The sequence below is a fragment of the Erpetoichthys calabaricus genome, chromosome 3 (assembly GCF_900747795.2).
Source record: "Erpetoichthys calabaricus chromosome 3, fErpCal1.3, whole genome shotgun sequence".
NCBI lineage: Eukaryota > Metazoa > Chordata > Cladistia > Polypteriformes > Polypteridae > Erpetoichthys > Erpetoichthys calabaricus.
Window position 1 is genome coordinate 98436152 of NC_041396.2, and position 17777 is coordinate 98453928.

A 17777-nucleotide genomic window follows, 5' to 3' on the forward strand; every position below is an offset into this window, starting at 1 on the left:
CGTGGGAGGCGTGATGACGCGATATGCAAACCCCGCAACCCTGCCTCCCACGTCCAGCGAGCTGCAGTCCATTACTGTATATGGACAAAAAAGAGGTTCCAGTTATGACTGTCATGCTTTGAATTTCGAAATGAAACCTGCCTAACTTTTGTAAGTAAGCTGTAAGGAATGAGCCTGCCAAATTTCAGCCTTCCACCTACACGGGAAGTTGGAGAGTGAGTGAGTGAGTCAGTGAGAAGTGAGTCAGTCAGTCAGTCAGTCAGTCCTTTGCCTTTTATTAGTATAGATGCGTGTGTTCCAAATAACAATATATTATTTCCACTCTAAAACTCCACTTCACTCCCAGATAATCAATCAAGGTATGAGCTGGGAGATGCAAGTCGGTGGGGGGATGGAATAGCTGGCTTCTGGCAGCTTGTCTTTATCAGTACATTTAGATGACAAAAGACGCTGGCGGAGAGGTGAGAACAGTTTTAAGAAGCGATTTAAGGTGGGCCGGATCTACGAGTTTTTTTCGTAGGCTCTGGTCATTCTAGTGTTAAAAGCCAACATGACACTTGTTGTAAGTGAACATAATATCAGGAAGCTTCCATTTAAATTTTCCGAATTAAATTTAGCTAGAGCCTGCCTCACAGTGACTGTTCTCTTATCCTTAGCCAAGTCAGACATTTTCTGTTTTTTTGTAATTCTTTTGTGTGTTTGAGGGTGGTTGTTGTTGTTTGTTTTTTATATGTGTGCTTCATATTATCTATTCAATCTGTCTTTCTGTCTAAATATTTGTAAATTTGCAAGAGCAAAAATGTGACTTTTTGTCCCATCATGTGTTTGTATTGGAGGTATTTTCTGAAACAAAGAAAATTTAAATTGTAAAATGAAAATGAAATCTCTTTTGCAATTTCATTTTCATAATCTATATGCAAGAATGCTGCAAAAATTAAAAATAAAATGAAATAACATCATGTGTAATTTGGAAATGGGGTTATTTCATTTTACTTTTTATTTTTATAATTTTGTTCACAGAACATACCTCCTATAGCGTTTTGACTTTTTCTGTGATTCTTTTGTATATTTTTAAGAACTTTTCTTACCTTGTAGTTTGACCATCATATTTTTACTTTGACTTTTTTCTTTGTTTGTTTTTTCTTTGGACACATGGACAAGCAAATATTTAAGACATATTTTTGCTTAATTAATTGGTAATTGCAGAAAATAGTTGTTGAATTGGTGATGATAATGATTAGAAAAGTTGATTTTTGACCAGCTTAAAGGCAGAAACCAAGACTAGGAGAAACATAGGAAGGAAAAAAAAGTCTTTTTATACTGCCAATCTACCAAGCCCTGAATTTCCCAATAAAAAAATAATACACGTTAATCAAAAAAGGAGAAATATTTTAATAGTCTTATTTCAAAATATCAGTTCCTAGCACACTTATGTTAATGTTTTTGTTACTTTGTTTTATCTTTAAATCAGTTACCTTTTTATAAAAATAGCAATGACTGTATGTACCATGTGAATACTTAAAAATACTTAAAATATTTATAAATGGTTTAAAAATGGTTGTATAATCCAACCATTCATGCATACTCTTTTATAAAGGAATAGAGTGTATAACTTAATGTATGCCTTGCTTTTTTCAGGGGGGACATTAAGAATATATGCTGACAGTTTAAAACCAAATATTCCTTACAAGACAATCCTCCTATCAACCACAGACACAGCAGACTTTGTTGTTGGAGAGGCACTTGAAAAATACGGACTTGAGAGGGAAAACCCAAGAGATTACTGCATTGCTCGGGTAAGAGTAGGTTATTAATCATCTTTACTTGCTCCTGTTCATTTACCAACATGATGATTTATATTGAGGTAGTATATACAGTCTATTAGAACTGTACTTTTTCAAATGTTTAATTTGAATGGCAGGTCTTCAAAGTTTTTATTTTGTTTCTTTTTTTTAAGATCTTAACAGATTTTTAAGGAGTTAGAAATTTCCAGCAATAAAGGCTCTCACTTATTAAATAAATGTAATTGAAATGACTCAAATTAATATTTTTATGCTACATAAAAACAAGAGGTGCACCAAGCACACAGAAAAGTAATTTAGCCAGCATCTTGTGTGTCATATCTTTCAGGTAAAGAAGTCTGACGTTTTGAGATATACATAGTTGTACTCACTGATCATGGTGCCCAAAGAGTGGTGATGTGTTGCATTTTGATTAGCACATGCAAGCAAGAATATCACTGTACTCTGTATATGTGATAATAATGGTCACATTAACATATAGATCCAGTGTTTCAGTAAATGATACCTGCAAAATAGCTTATTTTATGTTAGTGTTTGTCAAGTAGTCTGAGCTTGTACATGCATTTCAAAAAGGAGAACTGGCATGTGGCTTCATGGAAAAAGGAACAGCTTTCAAAGCCAATCATTAGGAATTAAGAGTAGTCTATAAAATATATAGACTAAGCCATAGTTTGAAAGAATAATAGTTAAAACCATTTCCATCCCTATTGTGAGGTAATAGCAGTAGCTATGTTTAAAAAAAATATTACACACTTATATTGTTTGTGTAGCATCGCAAGTAATTCTGTGAATAGATGCCATAGTATAGAACTTTCCAATGGTACAAATTATGTCGTAGTAACAGATTAACATTGTATGACATTTAGTTGCACTAGTTACTACCTTGTTCCTGAAATCCTCATTTATCAGCCTTGTGTTAGACAAAGAGTTCTGTTGCCAAAAGGTGTGTACATCTATCCTTTTAATGGAACACTCTGAATTACAAAGCAATCAGAGATCTGGTTTTCAATCAATATGACAAAAGTGGTGGTGAATGGGGATGACACTTAGATAAAAGGGTTTCTAATGGTTGTGGAATTTCATTTTCCTTGAGTTGTCATACATTCTACTGTCACTTGTGGATTGTGTTGGTCTGTTTAATCTCACATGCTATTGTGACACACATAGTTGCACTGTAAATGTTCATCTTGTGTTAGGCTGCTGTTTCTTATCAAGGGTGCTTGATGTATTATTATACTCAATCGCATTAAAACAGTAAATGTGACCAGTCTTGAAATTTAGCTGCCTAAGGCATGTTTGTGAGTGTTGCTTATGTATATATTTATGTATATATAATAAATAATAAATGTAAAAATCCTGGTGAGATGAAAGTATAGTTAACTAGCTATATTGCATTGTTTAATTGGTAAAGATAGTAAATCTGCATATCATGTATTGGCAGTATGTGAGAAGGGTCTCAGTAATAAAATGCAGACTTAACCTGCAGATCTTTTTCACTATAAGCAATATTTACATATCAAGCAAGTTTTTGATGGTGGTAACAATAATATACATCCATCCATCCATTTTCCAACCCGCTGAATCCGAACACAGGGTCACGGGGGGTCTGCTGGAGCCAATCCCAGCCATCACAGGGCACAAGGTAGGAACCAATCCCGGGCAGGGTGCCAACCCACCGCAGGACACACACAAACACACCCACACACCAAGCACACACTAGGGCCAATTTAGAATCGCCAATCCACCTAACCTGCATGTCTTTGGACTGTGGGAGGAAACCGGAGCGCCCGGAGGAAACCCACGTAGACACGGGGAGAACATGCAAACTCCACGCAGAGAGGACCCGGGAAGCGAACCCAGGTCTCCTAACTGCGAGGCAGCAGCGCTACCCACTGCGCCACCGTGCCGCCCCAATAATATATATGCCAGACTAAAATAGACTAAAGATAATAATAATGATAATACAAGAAAATTAATTAGAACAGACACATGTGGTTACAAAATTCTTTTAGAAATTAAGTTTACAGTGATACTAGAGTGAAATTGCAGATTTTGTTTACAGAAAGAAGAGATAACTGCACAATTTGTGATCTGAAGCTTTGTGATTTGTCACCTGCTCATTTTTTTTTTATAATTATATACTTGTTAAGCTCATGCCACACTTAAAGTGTACTGATTCTGGATTCCTTTATTGCAGAGGTGTCATCTAAAGGCAAAGAATTACCCAGAGCAGGAGACATAGAACTCCCTCTGCGTACTGTCCCACGAGTACCCTGTTTTGAAAGTACTGGTGATTCATTTGTCTAGCTACTGCAGGCTTTTAGTTTCAAAATTAACCAAATACATTTTAATAAACTATGATCTGAATAAAAACTTGTCTAACTTTGCCACCAGTTTCCCTTGTAACGGTGTCTCAATGAATTAAATTTGCCGAATCTTTTATGTAAACCATCATCAAAAACCATCATGCTATCTACTACTGCTTTACTACAGTAAAATATGAAAAAAATAATGAAATCAAGCAAGCAATTGAATGCATCATACGTTATGTGTAACAAAATAAACAAAAGTAGAAAATTAAATGTAATTGCAAATGATTGATCTGTCATTCAGAGTGAAACGCTTATCTCAGGCTTTGAAATACATGTTCTAATTTGTAAAAGCTATTCCTTCTTTCAGAATTTATTGTTGTGGTACAATTACTACTGACTTTCTGTTGTGAGTTGCACTCATTGCTGACACTAAGTTGACTTAGAGCACACACATGTATAATGCATTCGATCAAATGGGGCTCACTGTACACAAATACATACACTGAGGCACTATGCAAGATGCATCATGATTAAGGCACATTAAGCAGCAGAAAGCTAATAATAGATTTGTTTGTATAGCACGTTGAACATAGGTATTATCTAATTGTTACACATACAGTATGAGTAATGTATAATATTAATTAGCTTTCTTTTTAATATTGTGACCTGTACAGTATTTGTAATATTCTTGATCTTCATTTCCTTCTTTCATCCCCACTCGGAATTGCTTTATTTATTTTTTTCTTTCATCCCAATATATTTTAATGTGTGCTATTTATGCCATGAAAATGCCATTGAAAGAACAATGCTGATAGTATCTTCTCCAGAGATGGTTGAGATGTTCATGGGAAACCATTCTAATCTTAGTTTTCCTTTGTAATGCTGGTAGTTCTTCACAGCAGTGTGTCACTCAGGTTTGAGTCTTTTTTGAGACAAGGTCAATATTCATCCTTTAGCCCAGTTGCTGTTAGTAGCAGTCTTATAACAGAGCTGCTGTTTTTCCTTTCTCCTCCTTATGGCTTTTTGATTACATCCATTTGTCTGTCATATTTTACAAATCAGTGGAGCATCTTACATGAAAATCTTATTCAAATTAGAGCAGATGCCTCCCTAACCCACTGACCCCCTATTTAGAGATCAGAAAAAGATTTATTATGAAATGGGAAGTAAAAGATGCAGACTTTCAGTACTTAAAATATTAAAGTGGTTTAGCATACTTTTATTGCTTAAGGACTGCATTAATAAATGCCAGTCAGATTTTAAAGAACCTTTGATTTTTTTCTAATTTTGAGTAAAGCAGAACATTCTATATAACCAAGAATAGATGGCGTGGTAGCAGGATTGAGTAAGTTAGCACAATAGATTGTTCACTAAGTAGTAATGATCTGTATTTTCGAGGATCACAGGTTATTTTGCTCTAGAAAGGCTGAAGAGGGAGAATTCCCAAAACAAATGATTCATATTGATTTGCCTGAATTATAGGCAAGAATAGCTAGGTCAGGCATGTTCTTTTTGCTGTCTCTTACAGGGTCTACTACAGTTGTTCAAGACAGTAAAAGTGATAGTACTGTTTGCTGAAAGAAGTTGTTCTAAGGTACTGGTGGGCCACAGAATACAGTATGTGATCTTCACAGGTTGTAGACACTGAACCATGCTCACTGATTGTTCAACAGTTTAGTTCATTTTTTATTGCTTTTGATAAGTTAATTTCCAATTGTGAGCCTAGTGCACTATGTAATAGTTACAAGTTTAATATGAAAAAATTATGGCAGCATGTGGTATCAGGTCAACTGAAGCAGTACTATGCTGTTCTCTGAAAGGTTGGACTCTGAAAGGTTTTATCCAGGTAGAAAAAAAAACAGATGCCAGGGTAGAGTGTGTATGAAAGAAAGAGATGAGAGGTTGGTATTTTAGATATGATTGTGGTATTTTAGGTGAGCCAGTGGGTGAGCTTTACTTTTTGACACAGATACAGGCCTGTTTAAGAAGACCCATGGTAGCAAGAAGGTTTTTGTTTTCTCATGTTTTATTTTCAGCTCTGTGCTGTCCTTTAATTTTGAGTGCATATTATTTTTTTCATTTTTGACTTTTTTTTTTTTTATTCTGAGCACAGAGAATTGTCCTTTTACAGCTACAGTCCTGAATCATTCATGTTTTCTCTTGATAGCTACTTTGTCAAGTTTCTAATTTTGATTTAATTTTCTGTTTGGACTTTTTGCTTTTCTTCAGTTGTAGTTATCTTTTCATTTCTTTGCCTGTCTTTTGTTTGTCTTACGTAAAGGTGAGAAATCACTTATTTCCTCTGTGCTTCACATTTACTTCAGAGCAAAGTAGCACTTTAAAAGGAAACATTTTGTGCATTTCTGAGCTGTTTGTTGCCTATTCCCCATGACATTATCAAGTCCAGCTTCTTTGTGCTGCCAAAGCACAATACAAAAAAATTAAGTTCTTGTATGATTGAGCACAAAGAACAAAGCTGGATCTTTTGATTTCCATGCATAGACATAAATTGATATGTGCACAGTATTCAGGTTAAAAAAGAGAATCTATAAAGAAAATACTGTCATAAGTCAGTGCCATTCTTTTAAAAAAATAATTAAACTTTTACAAACTGTTGGTGTTCAGTTAAATTGCAAAATTTGTACTTTACTCATTAACTTAGTTAGCATTTGGATTCAGTTTAGGGGCCCTGAATGCTAAACTTTCACATTCTATTTTTATTTTTTTTCCAAAACACACATGAACATGAAAATTGTTTGAAACCATGATGCTTTGTTTGAAACCATGATGCTTTTATCCTGTTTTATCTATGTGATAAAATTTGTATAAATGTTGTTACAGAAACATCTTAAAACAGATGATATGTACAACTATGCTTCATGAGCTGTTTAACCTCTGAGTTCAGTGGGGATTCATTGTTAACTGTAACAGCTAATGAGAATGGTCCCTACCTGTGCTTCCCAATCCCAGTTCAGCAAATGAGAAATTTGCATGCATACTTTTTTGCTCAACATAATTTGACCTTTTTGTTGATTTTTATATGTACTTTGTTTTCAGTGCTACTGGGTTAGGACCTCACTAGTGTTTCAGATCAAGTAACCTTGGAATTTAACTGAAAAACATACTCTGATTTTTTCCCACCCTGAATTAATACCTTTTTTTTTTGGTTTTGATACTAGGTTGTATTACCTCCAGGATCTCACAACTCTGATGACAAGGGTGGAAAAGAGACCATTCTTGATGATTCTGATTGTCCACTTCAGATTTTTAGAGACTGGCCAAATGACAAAGGTGGGAACATGTAGGAGAAAAGATGCAGTAATTTAATGTCATTTGTATATCATGATAGACTTTTCATTACTGCGTTATTCTTGTACCTAACATGGATACTAAACCTTTTTTTTTTTTGGGCTGTCTACCATATTTTGCTTTTTCCCAGAATGTACAGTACTAAGAGTTTGATAAGGATTGCAGTTGTTTGTATCACAGTATCATTGCTATCCATAAGCTGGAGCAGGGAACTATAGTATGAGACATATCTTTCTTGTAGACAGTTTTACATACTATACATCACCTTTAACTGTCTTTCCCCTTACTACTCCTAGCACATCCTACTAGCAGTGAAGTCTGTCCACAATAAGAGTATACAGATTTTTTTTTATTTTTCCTAGCATTAAAAATATTTTGTTTTTGTTGGAAAGCTAGGTCACTTTAATTTTGGCTTTACCTGTTTGCTTGTATCTTAAAAGCTATGCTTTGGTGCTGATCATTTCCTAGAGCTGGATAATAAATGAAAGAGAGGTGGTAAATGAAAACATCACCTGCACGCATTCAGCGTCCAGGATCTGAATCCAGTGCTTGGTCATTGTCAGTGTATTGGCACATACTTGTATGTCTTCATCAGTTCTTCTCCAGGTAGAGTAATATATGCTCGAAATGCCAATTCTGTGTGATTTCACTGTTTTGCACCACAATGCTCATTCCCATGTCCTCATCCATGAAAAGCTAATGCTGCTGGGCTTTGAGCATTTTCTTTATGTCTTCTGTAACAGCTCAAAAAGCCATTGGGCACATCTTCCACAGGGTTCACAGGTTGTGAGTGAACATGAGCAGTGAAGTACAAAACACTACTTTTTTCTTCCTCACTTTAAAACAACTTGCAGAATGTCACCAACATAGTGTGTTCCCACCCAATGCCCTTAGAGTTGAAGAAATGTATACATATCTTTAAAACTCGTGCTTATCCCAAAGAATGTTAATTAACAAAACTACAGTTTTTTTGTGATACCTTTTCGTGTGACTGTATAAGAATATGTGTTATTTTCATTTTAAAAACTAGGGGGCTCTGCCCACCTCTGGGTTTGGTTTACCGGATATACCATTTAAAGAGATTGTTAGTTTCATGATAATTGTTACATATGCATTATTTTCACTTTTACTTTAAAACTTTTGTAAAAACAATACTTGTCCTTTATTTCCGGCCCTGGGCGTGGTTACATCTCTTTCTCACAGGGCGTATAACACTGCTCGCGTGGTGAAGGGACTGCGGCTGAACACACGCTAAGGAGAAGTGGTCGGATCATCTGCTGGCTTTCCGCTGCTGACGAGTTGCGTGTTTTGCGTGTCGTTGGTTTAAGAGCTTTGGAGCAAATGAAGTGTGTCTGCCAACAGCAATCCAACAACTGCTAGGTTCGATGTCCATGGACTTGTTTTAAATGATGCCTCACTGCCTTGTCTCGCGTGACGTTGTAAAAACAATACTTGTCTTTTATTTCCGGCCTCGGGCATGGTTAAAAATCTCTTTCTCGCAGGACATATAACACTGCTCGTGTTGTTGGGGGTTTTGTGGCTGAATGCATGCTAAGGAGAAGCTGTCGGATCATCTGCTTTCTTTCTGCTGCTGTTGCACTGCCCGTTGATCATTTTAAAGCCTGTACAGCAGCTGTCCTTTTACCACTTCGCGTCTCTGCCGCATGCGTTGTCTCCCTAGTCTTTTTTTAAATAGAGAGACAGCAATAAAGTTCAGTCCTGCAGAATAAAGTGCAGACAGTACTTGGGAGCCCAATGTAATTTTCACACTTGTTTAGGTGAATAGAGTGGTAAATGTTGCAAAGGCTGTGCTTGAATATAACAACATTTTAACTCTGGTATTTCCTTTATCACACAACAGTGAAATGTCATTGACAACACAAGGTAATGTGGTTTTTGTACTGAGGCCAGTGCAAAAGCCATACTGAATTTTTTTATAAGTAAATTGAAATGAATAAAATAAGACTGAAACTGTGTGGCCACTATTACACTGTCCATGTAATTTAGTAAGGACAGATACATTTCAGTACAAGCATACACCAGCTCACATTTTTTGCTGCTTGACGTAGGTTAAATGTAAACGTTTGAAAAAAATGACTGAAAAAATATGTACTCAAAACTAAAAATAGCCTCATGGCTTCATTATCTGAACATTGATAAACGTCCATTCTTTACATTAATAATCTGTTTGAACTAATTTATGGCACAGGAAAAATGCAGCTCCTCTAATTAATATGAACATTGGATGGATTTAGAAAGGGAAACTGTGGTGTACACTTTGTACAGTGCATGAACAAGCTGTGCAGTAAACGGCAAAACTACAGCTTGCACCTTACTAAAAAAACACAGTAAAATGTATGGCAAAACTGAGTTGTTTTTATGGTTTATCCCATGTACAAAGAGCCGCCATGTACAAAGAGCCGCCTTTGCTTCTGTGTATCTTGAAATTAAAATCTTTAGCATCACGTTTTGTATTCCCATTATACAATAAATAATTTCTTTTCAAAATTGGTTGTTTTTTGTGTAATTTTAATGAATTATTTATTAAGTTTTTACTAATACTAATAGCTACAGTGGCATTCAAAAATTTTGACAGCCTTGCATAAAATGTTTGTTGCTGTGAATAGTTAAGTGAGCTATAATAGTTATGATCTGATCACCAAAAGTTAAGATGACATTTCTTTTCAGCATTTTTGCAAGATTAGGGTAATTTTTTATGTTTTGTACAATTGTACAGTGAGTAAAGGAAAGGAGCAACATGCAAATGTTTGGGCACCTCAAGTTCCCTGACCTTAATTAGCTTGTTAGGGCTATGGCTTGTTCACAGTCATCGTTAGGATACCCCAGTTGATACAAAGTGCAAAACTGTATAAATACTCTGACAAATATCTTTCTCATCAAATCTTGTTCCAACAATCAGCAAACATGGATGCCTCTAAGCAGCTGCCTGGCACTCTGAAAAACAAAATAACAGATGCTCACAAAGCAGGAGAATGCTACAAGAACATAGCAAAGTGTTTTAGGTAGCTGTTTCCTCACTTTTATTAAGAAATGGCAGTTAACAGGAATGGTGGAAGTCAAGTTGAGATCTGAAAGACCAAAAAATCTTTCTGAAATAACTACTGGTTGGATTGCTATAAAAGCAAATAAAAATCCCTGTTTGACTGTAAAAAAAAATTCAGGAAGATATAGCAGACTCTGTAATGGTGGTGCACTGTTTTACTGTGCAGCGACACTTGAACATATATGGCCTTCATGGTAGACACTACAGAAGATCAACTTCCTGCATCTTAGACACAAAGTTCAAGGCCTGAAGTTTGAAATTAACTTTTAAACAAGCCTGATCCATTTTTGAAACACATCCTCTGGACTGATGAAGTCAAAATACAAATTTTGGCCACAATGTGCAAAGGTATGTTTGGAGAAAAAAGGGTGGCCAATTTCAGAAAAGGAACGCCTCTTCATCTATTAAGCATGAGGGTGGCTTAAGCATGCTTGGGCTTGTTTTGTAGCCAGTGGCACAGAAAATATGTCATTGGTGGGGGAAGAATAGATTAAAATAAATACCAGCAAATTCTGGAAGCAGTCATCACACCATCTGTAAAAAAAAAAAAAAAAGTTGAAGTTAGAAAGAGGATGGGTCCTACAATAAGATAAAGATCTGAAACACACCTCAAACCCTGAAGAGGTGCAAGCCGACAGTTTTGCCATGACCCTCACAGTCCCATGACCTAAACGTCATTGGAAATCTGAGGTGTCTATCATCCAAGCTGGTGACCCTCAGAAGCTTGTCTTCTGATTGTTTTTTTTTTTTTTTTTTTTTTTTTTTGCAGTTTCTCCAAATTAAAGGTCCACACTTCTAAGAATAATAATGCTCTCTCTCATTTCATTTGATAATTGCAGTTTTCTTGCTGTTATCACTGGAATATTGTCCAAATAGTACTTCACAGGGTGCAGTAACACAGTCTGTTCCAACTCTGCTTTAACACAGTCGTAGGATTTTTAAGTAATCAACAGAAGTTGGGACACCTGTGCAAATTGTTTGCTTTAACTTGCAAGGCTTTATTTACTTTAATTGCTGCAGAACATCTGTAGGTTGTAACATATTAGTTGTTCCCTGAAGAATGCTCATTTATAATATTCTGATATGTCCTTTTTTCAGTTTTTGCTAACCTAAAGCAGTTTACTGCTTACCTTTGCGCCATTTTGGGTCTTTGCATTGCATTTTCAACTACTTTGAGCGGTAGTGTATACATTTTGTGTCAGATGGTGGGGGCTGTTACCCGGCTGGGGCGCTTCTATAGTGGAAGGACTTGAGCGCTAGATGTCAACCCCTCTGGGTTGACTCTTGGACTCTCACAGGGCTCCATGGGAGTTGGAGTTTGCCACAGCCCTGTTGGGTTTGCGAGGCGTTGCGGCAAGAACTGCTGAGCCCTTTGTTGCAGCACTTCCGCCACACCCAGAAGCACTGCCGGAAGAAGATAATGGGACACCTGGAGCAAGTACTTCCAAGTGGATCTATAAAAAGATTCACCTCACTCTATTTGGGGAGCCAGAGTTGGGAGGAAGAGTGAAGGTGGGAGAACAAGGGAGAAAAGAAAAGTGCTGTGCTTATTTGATTGTGCTTTGTACTGTCACTGCTGTGCAGGTGGCAAGCGAATGAAAATCATTTCCCCCTTGAAAATAAAGCCTGTGTGTTGCAGAGACTTTTGCTTAGTGTCTGTGTCGGGTTGGGGAGCTGGTGTGCCCCCTGGTGCCCACGGTGTTTTAACATTGTCCATTTGGAAGATGTAGCTTTGCTGCTTGTCATCTATACTGTAACAGTACTAGGGTCCTCTATAAACTAGGCGAGTTTCAATGTTCTATAATCACTTTTGTTTTGAGCGGTGTTGCAATGTCTGAAATCTCTTTCAGAGGCACTTCAAAATTATATGAGGACTGTATTATGTTGTTACCCAGAATTCTCACAACAGGCACAGATTGAGATGTTGAATTTAAATCACAATACAGTAATCCCTCCTCCATCGCGGGGGTTGCGTTCCAGAGCCACCCGCGAAATAGGAAAATCCGCGAAGTAGAAACCATATGTTTATATGGTTATTTTTAGAATGTCATGCTTGGGTCACAGATTTGCGCAGAAACACAGGAGGTTGTAGAGAGACAGGAACGTTATTCAAACACTGCAAACAAACATTTGTCTCTTTTTCAAAAGTTTAAACTGTGCTCCATGACAAGACAGAGATGCCAGTTCTGTCTCACAATTAAAAGAATGCAAACATATCTTCCTTTTCAAAGGAGTGCGCGTCAGGAGAGAGAGAACAAAGCAAGAAGTCAAAAAAAAATCAATAGGGCTTTTTGGCTTTTAAGTATGCGAAGCACCGCCGGTACAAAGCTGTTGAAGGCGGCAGCTCACACCCCCTCTGTCAGGAGCAGGAAGAGAGAGAGAGAGAGCCACAGAAAAACAAAGTCAAAAATCAATACGTGCCCTTTGAGCTTTTAAGTATGCGAAGCACCGTACAGCATGTCCTTCAGGAAGCAGCTGCACACAGCCCCCCTGCTCACACCCCCCTACGTCAGCGCAAGAGAGAGAGAGAGAGAGAGAGAAAGTAAGCCGGGTAGCTTCTCAGCCATCTGCCAATAGCGTCCCTTGTATGAAATCAACTGGGCAAACCAACTGAGGAAGCATGTACCAGAAATTAAAAGACCCATTGTCCGCAGAAACCCGCGAAGCAGCGAAAAATCCGCGATATATATTTAAATATGCTTACATATAAAATCCGCGATGGAGTGAAGCCGCGAAAGGCGAAGCGCGATATAGCGAGGGATCACTGTATATTTGCTTAAATTTCTGATTATGTTTGTTATAGAAAGAATAAGTCAAATGCAATTAGGTAGTGATCACAGATAATTGTGTTTAGTGGAGTAATATTTACATTTTGAATCTTAACACAATGAGTAATAACCAGGGCCAGTTTATGATTGTAATAATGAGCTGGACATTAGTTTTTTAAAACTCCTATGAGTTTAGCAGTTGTATAAAACATTTGATAAAGTTATCTTTCCCAACTTTATGAGTTTTGTAATTTCCCATCAACACTACATATTCATAATTTATTGTTAGGTCAGGTGAAAGAACTGCCAAACTATCATGAGTAATAGATATTGTCCAGGAGGTCTATAATTAAGTTCTATGATTAATCTGTATTCTGATATCACATAGAATTGTTAAAATGCCACCTTCTCAACCAGTATTTGAGTTATGAAGGAAGGTGAACCATTTGGTGGTTCCTCAACTAAAGGAATTCTGTCAGTTTTACTAAACCAGGTTTCAGTAAAGAGACCAATCAGATTCTGTATTTAAGTATGTCTTTGACCAAATCAAATTTATTTCCCAGTTACAAGATATTCAGGAAATGTTAAACTGTATTATGCTTTTGTGTTTGTATATTTGAATTTTTTTTTTATGTCTTCTCAAATAACTAATACAGACAACCCATTTTAATTATCCTCCTGAAGGGGTCAAAGACATGCAAAATAGAATGTGGGTCCCTGGATCTATATGTTGCAAGGTTTAACAACTACAGTAATCCCTCCTCCATCGCGGGGGTTGCGTTCCAGAGCCACCCGCGAAATAAGAAAATCCGCGAAGTAGAAACCATATGTTTATATAGTTATTTTTATATTGTCATGCTTGGGTCACAGATTTGCGCAGAAACACAGGAGGTTGTAGAGAGACAGGAACGTTATTCAAACACTGCAAACAAACTTTTGTCTCTTTTTCAAAAGTTTAAACTGTGCTCCATGACAAGACAGAGATGACAGTTCAGTCTCACAATTAAAAGAATGCAAACATATCTTCCTCTTCAAAGGAGCAAACAAATCAATAGGGTTGTTTGGCTTGTAAGTATGCGAAGCACCGCGGCACAAAGCTGTTGAAGGCGGCAGCTCACACCCCCTCCGTTAGGAGCAGAGAGAGAGAGAGAGAGACAGATAAAAAAAATCAATACGTGCCCTTTGAGCTTTTAAGTATGCGAAGCACCTTGCAGCATACTTAAAAGCTGCACACAGAAGGTAGCAACGTCAAGATAATCTTTCAGCATTTTTAGACAAGCGTCCCTATCGTCTAGGTGTGCGAACAGCCCCCCTGCTCACACCCCCTACGTCAGGATCACAGATAGTCAGCGCAAGAGAGAGAGAAAGAAAAGTAAGTTGGGTAGCTTCTCAGCCATCTGCCAATAGCGTCCCTTGTATGAAATCAACTGGGCAAACCAACTGAGGAAGCATGTACCAGAAATTAAAAGACCCATTGTCCTCAGAAACCCGCGAAGCAGCGAAAAATCCGCGATATATATTTAAATATGCTTACATATAAAATCCGCGATGGAGTGAAGCCGCGAAAGGCGAAGCGCGATATAGCGAGGGATTACTGTATACCCTAATACAGAGCTAAACAAGCTTCATTGAACTTCCACATTCATTCTAATTAATTTGTTCCGTTCACAGAATGTACAGATATGATAAGCACATTGAATACACAGTGCACATCAAAGGCACAGTATACCAATTCCTCTAATCTTCAGGTGTTCACATTTCTCTAACTAATATAACTATTTTAAGCAATTGCACCTACCCCTAAACCTATGTACTAGAAATGGCATAAACTTGTAAGATCTTTTCTGCAGTTTTTTTATGCCTGGATTTGTATTCTGTCTCTCATTCTCTTCTCGTAAATGTTTATAAACTGGTGAGAAACACATAGCAGTGTTGTGTCACAGATCCAGCTTCCTGAGTTCAAATAATTTGCACAGTTACTTCTTTGTGGAGTTTCTTATTTTTTACATGTCTGCTTGTTTTCTTAAGCTTACTGGTGACTGGACCAGTATGAATGTGTTCAGAGAGTTTGTGTGTGTTCCTAGTAATGGGCTGTCACCCCTTCTATGGTTGGTCTCTGTCTTACCTTATGTTTAGTGCCACAGGAATTGGCTTCAGTTCTTTTTGTTAACATTGGATTATAAAGAAAGGTTTGATAATGTTATAAAGTGTTGGATTTCATTTGTATTTAGATAGATAGATAGATAGATAGATACTTTATTAATCCCAAGGGGAAATTCATATAATGCATAGACAACAAGGTACCAGTACAGTAGTACATAGGGCATTAACTATGAGCTATTTTATTAAACATATTTATTTGCATTAGTATGTTTTAGGGAGTGTGGCACTTCCATCAGTAAAATTAAGGCCTTTACACTGATGTCTTCACTTAAGTTTGCCTAATAAATCCTTTTCAGCAGGGGTACATGTACAGTAATTGACTCTGTATCTCTCTATCCAGAACAGTGAAGGGTACTCATTCTAACAGGGTAGTTAATAAAAACAATAATAAAATGAAGTCAAAGACATTTACATATTCTAAGATTGGTTTTATTGTTTACAAAGGCTGAATACCATTTGTTTGTGTAATAGATATAAATCTTTCAAAGCATGTTTAAGGCTGAATACAACTGCAAACCTTTAACTGATCAAAACAAATATTTGGACATTCAAGGAAAAAATACACAATTTTCAGCTTGAGATAAAATTTAATCTAACAAATAGACACCAAAATAAAAGTTTCTTTGAATGTGTCAGTAACAAGTTTTGTAATGAGCACATAAAAGATTAAATAAACATATGTGGAACTTTTACTGAAGAAAACATTGATACATGAACACATTTTTAGTAAGAAAATAAGCACACAAATTAAAGGAGACAGAGAAAACTGACAAGAACACAAATGTACTGTATATAAAGGACAAAAAAATTTAAGGGACAGTTTGCAGAGTAGTAGCCAACTCATAATGGGGCGGCAGGCCATCATAGGTCACGTTTGTGCTTATATCGATGCTTGCTCCAGGTCAAATGACAGGTTATTTATTTTGTTTGATAATTAATTTATTACGTAAGGAAGCTTGGATATAATAATAAAGTTGCAATACAATACAATATATTTTGTAATCCTTCTATTAAAAATGCTATTTTTAAGTGTGCATTTTTTATTTTACGACACTTTGCTAGCCTCAGTCAACCCCACAATTCAATATTTTGGGTTATGGGGTGGAGGTTGAAAAATAGAAAGGGTAAGAATACAAGGTTTTTTTTTTTTTTCTTCCTCAGTTGAAAAGTAGTTTCCTAAAAGAGCCAGTCAATATTAAAAAGTCTGCTTTGAAACTGTTCAAGCTCCCATTACAGTATGGATTAACATTTGACAAATATTTGTGCATCTCAGGGAAGAAATTGCTATTATTGTTAAATTGTACCATCACAAATGTTTGGCACATTTTATAATTCATTCAGGTCTATAGATCTTAGAAGGAAAAATCTGAAAATTAAAATGTAAACTAAAGATTAAAGTAAAAATTAGTTGTAGTTTACCAAATAAAGTAATTTGTGTAGTAAATGTTAGGAGTTTTATTAAGCATCATTGTGTGTTCTACTTTTTTTTTTGCAGAAGTCTTGGTTTTTCAGCTTAAGAAAAGGCCTCCAGACTATGCTCCAAAGAAATCTAGGAAATCAGAAGAGAAGGTACCAAGAGTAAAGTCTGTAGATGGGTCTCTTCATGGCTCCTTGCAGCCAGAAAAGCTGCCATACCTGGTGGAGCTGAGCCCAGGTAAGCCATGGCTATTCAGTATTATTTAACATCAGTATGCAATTTAAAAAAAAGCCTTGTGTCATCTTATTGCTTGTTTTATAGTTGTTTTATATTTTACAAGCCCAGCTGGATGAATATGCTATTTATGTCTACAATGTATGGTATTTGATATAATAAACTACTTATTTCAGGGTGCAATTTTAATCTTTATATACTTGTAATAAGTGCATATCACTTCATAGTATCAGTATTGTCACATGTACAGAAAACAGTGAAATTCTTGCATGTCCTAATCAACATGTAGCCTGTGGACGCTTTTGGTGCCATGATCAATATAAATTTACTTTCTGAATGAAAAATATTTACAAGATTTGGTTTGGTGTGCAAGCATAGAAGAAAATATGCTGTTTCCTTCAAACTTACTGTCTGTGCTTGTTCAACTAAGGTACAAGAATGCACATTGGTTTAAATAGGTTTCAGAATACAACTGAGGCTTTTATATTGTAACAGTTTTTTCCTGTTATATTTTTGAATTGCATATAATTAGAAACTTTATTGTGTTTAATTTTGCATGTGTTTAGCACATCTGACAAATTTTGGATTTACTTTTTTATATAAAATGTTTCAACATAAATTGTGCCTTGGTGTAAAGTTCAATTGAAAAGAAAATGCTTTTATGTACAGTGGAACCTCAGTTCACGACCATAATTCGTTCTAAAACTC

At 36.3% G+C, this 17777-nt stretch overlaps 1 protein-coding gene across 1 annotated transcript in view; it reads left to right on the forward strand.

Annotated features, from left to right (window-relative positions):
- The window catches only part of afdna (afadin, adherens junction formation factor a), a 416944-nt gene that overhangs the window by 192013 nt on the left and 207154 nt on the right, over positions 1–17777 (forward strand). The window contains 3 exon segments of the mRNA XM_051924597.1: positions 1639–1796; positions 7294–7405; positions 16914–17072. Coding sequence (XP_051780557.1) covers positions 1639–1796; positions 7294–7405; positions 16914–17072 — 429 coding nt within the window.